The 10,000-nt window shown below is 44.5% G+C and overlaps 1 protein-coding gene across 3 annotated transcripts in view; it reads left to right on the plus strand.

The window, feature by feature from the left end:
- Positions 1-9,468, plus strand: part of LOC133138837 (forkhead box protein P4-like) — a 73,339-nt gene extending 63,871 nt beyond the window's left edge. For 2 of the 3 annotated variants that reach the window (XM_061257934.1, XM_061257935.1), the window contains exons 13-17: positions 1-38; positions 3,080-3,201; positions 3,375-3,438; positions 4,098-4,273; positions 4,789-9,468. The exon at positions 1-38 is cut by the window's left edge and continues 64 nt beyond it. In XM_061257934.1, the coding sequence (XP_061113918.1) occupies positions 1-38; positions 3,080-3,201; positions 3,375-3,438; positions 4,098-4,273; positions 4,789-4,972 (584 nt within the window). In that variant the 3' untranslated portion in view covers positions 4,973-9,468. The remainder of the gene's footprint in view (positions 39-3,079; positions 3,202-3,374; positions 3,439-4,097; positions 4,274-4,788) is intronic. The other variant, XM_061257936.1, reaches the window with a different exon arrangement.
- Positions 9,469-10,000: the final 532 nt, after the last annotated feature.

Here is a 10,000-nt window from a genome sequence, read left to right on the forward strand (position 1 = left end):
TGTTTGCGTACTTCAGGAGAAACACGGCCACGTGGAAGGTAGGATTTCTCCCTGGCACAGTCAAGCAAGAGACCGCCATCGCCTGTGTCCGTCACAGAATCCGAGAGACAACACGCCAGTACACACTGAACACGCCAATACACACTGAACACTCCCGCACACACTGAACACGCCAGTACACACTGAACACTCCCACACACACTGAACACGCCAGTACACACTGACTGAACAAGCCCGCACACACTGAACACGCCAGTACACACTGCACACGCCAGTACACACTGACTGAACACGCCCGCACACACTGAACACGCCAGTACACACTGCACACGCCAGTACACACTGACTGAACACGCCCGCACACACTGAACACTCCAATACACACTGCACACGCCAATACACACTGACTGACCACACCCGCACACACACTGAACACGCCAGTACACACTGACTGAACACGCCCGCACACACTGAACACACCAGTACACACTGACTGAACACACCCGCACACACTGAACACGCCCGCACACACTGAACACGCCCGCACACACTGAACACTCCCGCACACACTGAACACGCCAGTACACACTGACTGAACACGCCCGCACACACTGAACACGCCAATACACACTGAACACTCCCGCACACACTGAACACGCCAGTACACACTGAACACTCCCGCACACACTGAACACGCCAATACAAACTGACTGACCACACCCGCACACACACTGAACACGCCCGCGCACACTGAACACGCCCGCACACACTGAACACTCCCGCACACACTGAACACTCCCGCACACACTGAACACGCCAGTACACACTGACTGAACACGCCCGCACACACTGAACACGCCAATACACACTGAACACTCCCGCACACACCGAACACGCCAGTACACACTGAACACTCCCGCACACACTGAACACGCCAATACAAACTGACTGACCACACCCGCACACACACTGAACACGCCCGCACACACTGAACACTCCCGCACACACTGAACACGCCAGTACACACTGACTGAACACTCCCGCACACACTGAATACGCCAGTACACACTGACTGAAAACGCCCGCACACACTGAACACGCCCGCACACACTGAACACGCCCGCACACACTGAACACGCCAGTACACACTGACTGAACACGCCCGCACACACTGAACACGCCCGCACACACTGAACACGCCAGTACACACACACTGAACACGCCCGCGCACACTGAACACGCCCGCACACACTGAACACGCCCGCACACACTGAACACTCCCGCACACACTGAACACGCCAGTACACACTGACTGAACACGCCCGCACACACTGAACACGCCAATACACACTGAACACTCCCGCACACACTGAACACGCCAGTACACACTGAACACTCCCGCACACACTGAACACGCCAATACAAACTGACTGACCACACCCGCACACACACTGAACACGCCCGCGCACACTGAACACTCCCGCACACACTGAACACGCCCGCACACACTGAACACTCCCGCACACACTGAACACGCCAGTACACACTGACTGAACACGCCCGCACACACTGAACACGCCAATACACACTGAACACTCCCGCACACACTGAACACGCCAGTACACACTGAACACTCCCGCACACACTGAACACGCCAATACAAACTGACTGACCACACCCGCACACACACTGAACACGCCCGCACACACTGAACACTCCCGCACACACTGAACACGCCAGTACACACTGACTGAACACGCCCGCACACACTGAACACGCCAATACACACTGAACACTCCCGCACACACTGAACACGCCAATACAAACTGACTGACCACACCCGCACACACACTGAACACGCCCGCACACACTGAACACTCCAATACACACTGACTGACCACACCCGCACACACACTGAACACTCCCGCACACACTGAACACGCCAATACACACTGACTGACCACACCCGCACACACACTGAACACTCCCGCACACACTGAACACGCCAATACACACTGACTAACCACACCCGCACACACACTGAACACGCCCGCACACACTGACTGAACAGGCCCGCATACACTGACTGAACACACCCGTGCACACACTGACTGAACATGCCCGCAGACACACTGACTGAACACATCCGCACACACTGACTGAACACACCCGCACACTGACACACACTGAACATTAAAGGTAAAGACAACAGCCAACAGTGCCAACAGTTCCTAACTGTGCTACTGTACAAGGAGCCTTTTACTCATTAGCAACTCAGTGCTAACTACAAATAACACTCTAGTGCATTTATCCTGTTGTAATAGGCACTTAGAACATTGTTTGCACTGAGATGCAAGTCTGCTTCCTTCTGTGAGTCTTTTTGCACCCCTCCCCTCCCCTCCCCATCCTTCCCTTCCCCCACTCACTCTCCTTTGTGAGTGAAGCGCTGTGTTTCTCCCTGCAGTGCCAGGACTAAATCGCTGCTAATGTCTAAACTAAGAGAATTACTCATTCATCACGGTTGGCGACGTTTGCGCAAATCGAGAGGTGTCGTCAGAAAATTGGGGGTCATTTGAGAAATGGAGTGGCGTCTCTCCAAAGGAGGGAAAATGTATTCCAAAATAAAAAGAATAAAAGATGGGCCTCCTCAGATAATAACCACCTTTCCCTCCTGGAATACAAAAACAAACAAACAAAACATATCTGTTTAAGTTTAAACAAATTGAAATGGAAAATGAGAACGGCCATGAAACACAACAAACAGCAGATTAAAAACTCCAGGACTCCCGCTGGGCTGCTGCTCCATATCGCAGCTGATTGGTGGAGCTCCAAGGCGGATATGACCAGGATGGGATGTTGCATTTTAGATAAATACATACTAAATATCGAGTCATATTTCTATCATGCTGGCCTGTATTTAAACATTTATCTCAACTGCCATCCTATGTTTATTTCCTTCTTTCTTTCTCTATTATTTTATTATTTAATGTTGTTTTAAATGTTTGGAAAGTGATTTGATGATCATTTAAGAACACATTAAAACAGTCCCTTTCCCTGCTTCTCACTCTCCGCCATGCAGAATGCTGTTCGGCACAACCTGAGTCTGCACAAGTGCTTCGTGAGGGTGGAGAACGTGAAGGGGGCTGTGTGGACCGTGGACGAGTCCGAGTACCAGAAACGGAGACCGCCAAAGATGTCCGGGTCAGTACCACTCCCGGTTCTGCTAAATATGAACCCTGTCCGCCTACCCACCTGTTTCATATCTCAGTGGCCTTCTCAGATGATTCAGATGAATGAGTCGTGTTTGAGTATGTGTGCAGGATTAGTGTTGAGTGGACCAGGCTGTGCTCAGTCTGTGCTTTGCCATTTCCCAGAAGCCCACTGGTGAAGAATGTGATGTCTGGATTAGCTTTTGGATCACCCAGTGCCAGTTACAAGGTGAGCAAAAAATAGGAATCTCTATTGGTATCACTTGTCCTACAGTGCCTTTGATTATTGCATGTTTATGGCACTGGCTGTCAACAGCCAAACTTTTGAAGTAAAACTGATTTAGAATATCTATGACTCAACTCGGAAAGAAGAAAACTATGAAAAATGTGACACCTAGTGGAAAAACAAAGAAACGCAAGACAGAAATGCTAGCACAGATGACTCACACCACACACAGGAGATTTTAGGTATTAAACTGTGTGTACGTGTGTGTGTGTGTGTGTGTTTGTGTGTGTGTGTGTGTGTGTGTGTGTGCATGCATGTATGTATGTATGTATGTATGTATATGTGTGTATGTATGTATGTGTTTATGTATGTGCATGTGCGTGTATGTATGTATGTATGTATGTATGCATGTGTGTATGTGTGTATGTGTGTGTGTGTGTGTGTATGTGTGTGTGTGTGTGTGTACGTGTATGTGTCTGTGCATGTGTGTGTGTATGTATGTATGTATGTATGTATGTATGTGTGTGTCTGTGTGTGTGTGTGTGTATGTATGTATGTATGTGTATGTATGTGTGTGTGTACGTGTGTGTGTGTGTGTGTCTGTGTGTGTGTGTGTGTGTGTGTGTGTGTGTGTGTGTATGCCCTTGTGCGTGTGTGTCCAGGCCTCTCTGTTGGAGAACAGTCTCTCCCTCCAGTACAGCCCCGCCCTGCTGCAGGCCTCTCCCCAGGCTGCCCTCAGCACGCTGTACATGGGGCAGGATGATGTCACCAGCACTGTGGAGCAGCTCCATAGCAACGACAGCAGCTGCAGCACCAGCCCCTCCCCTCAGCCTCTGGGGTAACACACCCCACACTGTAACATGCTACACCTACTCTACTTCCTTACTATACTAATGAGGGGAGAGTAGGGTTTCACAGCTTACGTGAGGAGTTGAGTTACAGTATGTTCACTCACTCTGATCTGGTCAAAAGACTTTTCTCTCCATAACGCAGGACTTGCCAAAGACCACTGCATCCCTGATGGGATGTTGTAACTTCACTCATTATTGAGTTCATGACCACTTCTGACTCTCCACCTCCTCATACCTTACAGAGATTAGAAAATGCTCTTCCCAGTCATGTGATGTCTTTGTAATACTCTTCTTTATAATATTTCTATATTAAAAACAATATATTTTAATCAAATTTAATGACAATGTCCACTCACCTCAGCTAATATCTTTTAATTAGAATATTTTGTAATATTCTATATGTGCTTTTGAAGGCAGTTATTTTTGGGTTTATAGTTATCTAAACAGCCTCTGTCTAGTTAACTGACCCCTGACATCTGACCTCTCCATGACCCCTGTCCAGGTGGCAGACTGCAGTGAAGGAAGATGCCACTGAGGTCACGGAGGTCGCGAGACTTGCGCCGCTCACGGCAACCGTTGCTCAGAACCTGCTGTTGCCTGGAGACGAGGGAGAGCAGGACCAGGACCAGGACCAGGACCAGGACCAGGACCAGGAGGAGCAGCCTCTGACTGAGGAGGCAGATTAGAGAGGGAAGGAGTCAGGAGGAGGAGCAGCCTCTGACTGAGGAGGCCCGTTAGAGAGGGACGGAGTCAGGAGGGATCTTCTGTGGAACGCCCTGTTCCCCCTCAGCATTAAAATCAAGAAACACACAAAATAAAAAATACTAAAAAAACGAAGAGAGAAGCCCTCACCTGTTCTTATGCCCAGCTGTCATAATGCAACACTCCAGAATACTGATGCAACATCCTTTCGTTTTAGAGAGAACTCTTTCTGTGTACGTGAAAGTATGCCCGTGTCTCGCATGGTGACGATGCTCACCAGTCATTGGGAAGACCGCACCCTGGAGGACCCTCACAGATGGCCCTGTCATGTGAGCCTGTCACCGTCTCGTCCCGGAAGCATCTGAGATGTCTTAAACAAACGGCTGTGGGTCGGGCTGGTTTGAAGATTCACAGGGAACCTGTACGTTTTGGAAATCCTTCTCCAAGTTGTCTCTCCCACAGACATGGTTTTGTGTTTGGGGCAAAAAGGAAGGATTAAAGGACTTTTCAGAATTACCTCAAAAATGTGCTTAAACAAAAATCACAGAGACACATTGGAGACCAAGAAGAATAAGTGTTATTCCTGGCATTTATATGAATTTATACTTTTCTTTTTTCTTATTGGGAAGAAGTGTGAGTTGTTTAAACTGTGGGGGAATGGACAACAGGACCCCTGACACAGCACCAGGCCATGTCCCTGGGGTTCCCCTTCTTTTACATTTCCCTCCTGTGGATCCGGTGCGTGGGACTGCTCTCATTTTTCTGTTCCTGGATTAGGGAAAGGCTCACTTCTGAAGATTTAAAAAAACAAAGGCTTCTTTCATCTGAAAAACCTCATCAGATTGGACAGTGTCTGCTCGCACCAGAATTTGAGCATGAGACATGGAATCTGTTTTTGTTTCATTAACGGACATTAGGAAGAACTGTGCGATGGCACCATTCTGAAGGTTTCGCGGTCTTTCTTCATCCAAAGCATAACTGAAGCATTTTTCTATTCAGACTCTGTCTGTTAAAGCTGGAGTCACTGCCAAGCTTTCACTGAAGCAACCACTGTGGGTGATCACCAAACTGGGACTTCAAATTGTATTTTCATTTTTTGTTATTTTCTTTAGTCTTTTTTTCCTTCTAGGTTGAGCATGGATGAGCATAGCATATCTCTGGTCACCGCCAATTTTTTAAAGCCAATTAGGTTTATGCCAACTGCTTGTTCTCAGCCATTCCAGACTTTGGTGATTGCAGTTTTGATTTATTTAACCTTTATTTAATGAGGAAATCCCAGTAAAATATAGAATTACACATGAGACTTGGCCAAGAGTGCAGCACAACAAATAGAAGCAGAAAATGTCCAAAAACAGACGTGAATGATGCAGGGGACAGAAGGGGTAGTGGTAGAGTAGCGCTGTAACTTCGGGCTGTGGTCTGCGTCTACGCTTGGCCTCAGCAGCCAGGTAAAGGTGATCACCTTCTGCAGACCTCATGGTGATATGCCTGCTTTTTATTATTCTTATCATTTTCTTCTTCTTTTTTTAACATCAGCTGTGATTCAAAGACGCATCCATGAAGCTTTAAGGACATCTCTGTGGTCCATTCCTCACAGACGAGCTGGAATTGTGTTAAGTGTATGGGAATTAAAGGGGATTTTTGGGGGGTTTTGTTTGTGGGTTAACCGATATGCCAAGTCTTTCTTACTGTATGGAATCAGAGGTGGCGTACCATGTAACATTGGTGAAGTTGTTTGTAATTCACTATACGTGAGTTGTATGGTCTAGATTTCTGTACAAAGTATGCATTAAGCATATCTTTCTTTCTGCAATGTCATACCAAATTACATTTTATTTGTAATTTTCTTTGTTAATTTTTTTCATTTATTTTCCCAGTTAAAATTTATCAGTTTTGAAAGGTTAAAAGTTACCAAAGAAACACGAGGTAAACCAAAAGCCTTTGGTTTTGTCCCATTGCTTCCAAAAGCGGAATACTGTCTAAAATAATCCACTTTTTTGTTTCTTTTTTTTTATTGTTTATATATATATACTGTATTATGATTTACTTGTCCATTGCATACAGTATAGATCATTCCAAAGTATATAAAATGCAGAAGAGAATATTTATGGTTGCTAAAATACTGGTTGTCTAGATTAGAGCAATGCAAAACAAGCAGGGTAATGGGGCCAAGCAGGTAGTCAGTATTACAACCTCCAGCTCCTAAAAATGACAGAAAGCACTTAAATCTAGCTGGGGCTGCAGCTCTGTCCTCCAGAATACAATACCCTTTCAAAGCACTTGACTAAAAAAAAACCTCTGCCCAGAAAACACAAATAATTGGTTGAAAGTGATTGGTTGGAGTTCTGAAAGCATTTCGCCAAATTTCATGAACCCTCATTCTCTGATCAGTGACCGAAGATGTTTGGTAATGGGAGGGTTGTTACTTTGAATGTTTATCTAATACTTTTATTCAGACGAATCATCTTATCAATTCAACGCTAAAAAGATAATCAATGTTTTATACTTTTGTAAGTTTAAAGCAGTTTCATGACGGAACTGAAAAGTGGTGCAGTTATGTATTTGGCTCGCCATAATACAACTCACTTTTGCAATGGGCCTACAGTGAGCCAGATGATGTCATACCACTTGAAATCACACAAATTATTTCTATGCTCACAATAAACACACTGCAAAAAAAGACTACCTCTGAAAATGACCAAGCGCTGTAAAAAAAAAAAAAAAAGGAAAAAGTTAAACACTTGTGCTAAACTTCTTTTTTAAACATACAGTGCAGTCCATAAGTATTCGGACAGTGATGCAGTTTTTATTTTATAGTGACACTGTACATTATTTGATGGTCAGCTTTGGGGGTATTTACATCCATATCAGGTGAACCTCCTGGGAACTACAGACCTCGCATATACAGACATCGCATGCAAAGGATTTGCAACCAATCACTAAATATGATAACTTTATTTAAGATGATGTTAATTTGTCCAATTACTTTTGGTACCCATAAAATGGTTGAACTTTGTAAGAAAAGGGCTGCCATACCTGCAAAGTACACCCAATATGGATGTAATTAGCCACAAATTGAAATTGACAGTGCACATTAACCTCACATTCATTGTTTCGTTTCAAATCTAGGGTCCTGTAGCACAGATCAAAAATTGTGTCGCTGTCCCAATACTTACAGGCTGAACTGTATATGCAGGATACTGCCATCTGGCTTGTAGCATGAAGCCCTCTGTGTAGGCAAAGCAGCGCCGATTAGAAGATAAAGAAGGCTCGCTTTAAAATCGGCAAGACTGGGATCGACAATTCCTTAGAACAGAATCCAAGGTAGCGGGCAGTCATCACCTTGTCTGAGAATGCAATGGACAAATATTAATTTGGAGCATAGAGGTTTTGAGGAGCCTAGAGTTTTGGAGGGGTCTGTTTAGTTGCAGCCTTTCATACTGGCATGTATGCATGCGGGGTGACTAGTAAATACAGTACGAACAGTGTTGTAGCAGGATGTTGGGCGGTAAATTAGAAGACCAGACCTCGTTCAGTTCCCTTGTCTGGCTCTTCGACCCCCAAAAACCCCGGGTTACCATGACATTAATTGAAAGGATAGGCATTATAGTCAATGTATTATTTTGTTTTGATAGCGTTGCAAATGAAAACGCGCTGAATGTAACTATTGAGTCAATGAATAACGTTAGCTTTTTAAATCCACACAATACTGGACAAATGCTTTAATGGCTGTCTCGCGCCTCTAGGTATTGAAGTATAAGTAGGAAGGTTTTTTGTTGGGGTGATATTAATTGGTACAGTAGCTAGTTTGGTGGTTCTCGAATAGCTTTTTTTGTCCGCTGGAACATGGTTCAGCTTCTGAATGGTAGACTGTCAGCGTGAGAGGAACTTCCTGGGTGCGTCCCAATGTGCAGAAAATGCATCCTCCTTTCCTCCACTCAATTCCTCCTCCCAAACTTCCAGATCGGAGGAGTGTGCGGAAAAAAGCAGGTTCTATTTCTTCGAGTATGGGGACGCACCCACTATCTGCGTCTGCTGGCCTTGCGCAGGTGAACAAAGCAAGTACCTTACTTGGAAACGCTGTTTCCATGGCAGCCTTCAATCACGCTGCAGGCTGCAACTGTTAAAGTTCTTTAGGAGATGTTGACTGACATCTTTCGATTGTTTAAATAGATCATTATTATTTTTTAAGAAACTACTCCTTCTTGACATTTCTTGATGTATTGTTGTATATTAGCGCTTGGTCTGACTCTGGCTTCATTTTAGAATCTGTTATTTTATGGGTCTTTAGCTATTGTAAACTTTGAACTCTTCTCCTACACCTTATTGCCTAAGCATAAGTGTATGTATGTATCATGACATGCTACAGGTTACATATTGTCTTGTTTGTTTGTTTCATAACACGTCTGGGACGATGAGGACATTTTTTAAGTGTATTACCTTAAAAAATACAAATAAAAGTTCCTTGATTCTTGATTTAGCTAACATGCCTGCTTGTATACTTACCTTGCAGTAGCTAGGTCTATTTTGATATGTTTTTTTTTACCCTCTCCTGAATGTATGCATTTAAAATAAATAAAAAGAGGAAATTGAACATTTATATTGATTGTGTTTTAGATACCTCAGAATTCCTTTCCACGAAGCCTGGACCAGAAATCTCCAAATGAAAGGACAATGAAAAATTCACTGAAGGCGATCATGTCATGTCCAAATGAAATTGCTCAGTAGGCTAGTAAAGCTGAACGTACAGTATTTATGATATTATGCATTTCTTGACCAGTGTGCCAGGTAATACAAGAACCCAGTCTGCACATCCCCCTTCTGCCTGTGTGCCCTTAACCAGGAATAATGTAATATTTTTTCAAGTTCCTTTTTTTGGTTATAAATTCATCTGGATAAATTACACTGCAGAAGCTCAGTTGAACACAACCTTTATAATTATGTCTAAGTATTCTTAGTGTAGAGGTAATGTCAATAGTACACAAGTTCAGTATTTAATAGGAGCCCACTGT

Source organism: Conger conger, chromosome 10 (genome assembly GCF_963514075.1).
Source record: "Conger conger chromosome 10, fConCon1.1, whole genome shotgun sequence".
NCBI lineage: Eukaryota > Metazoa > Chordata > Actinopteri > Anguilliformes > Congridae > Conger > Conger conger.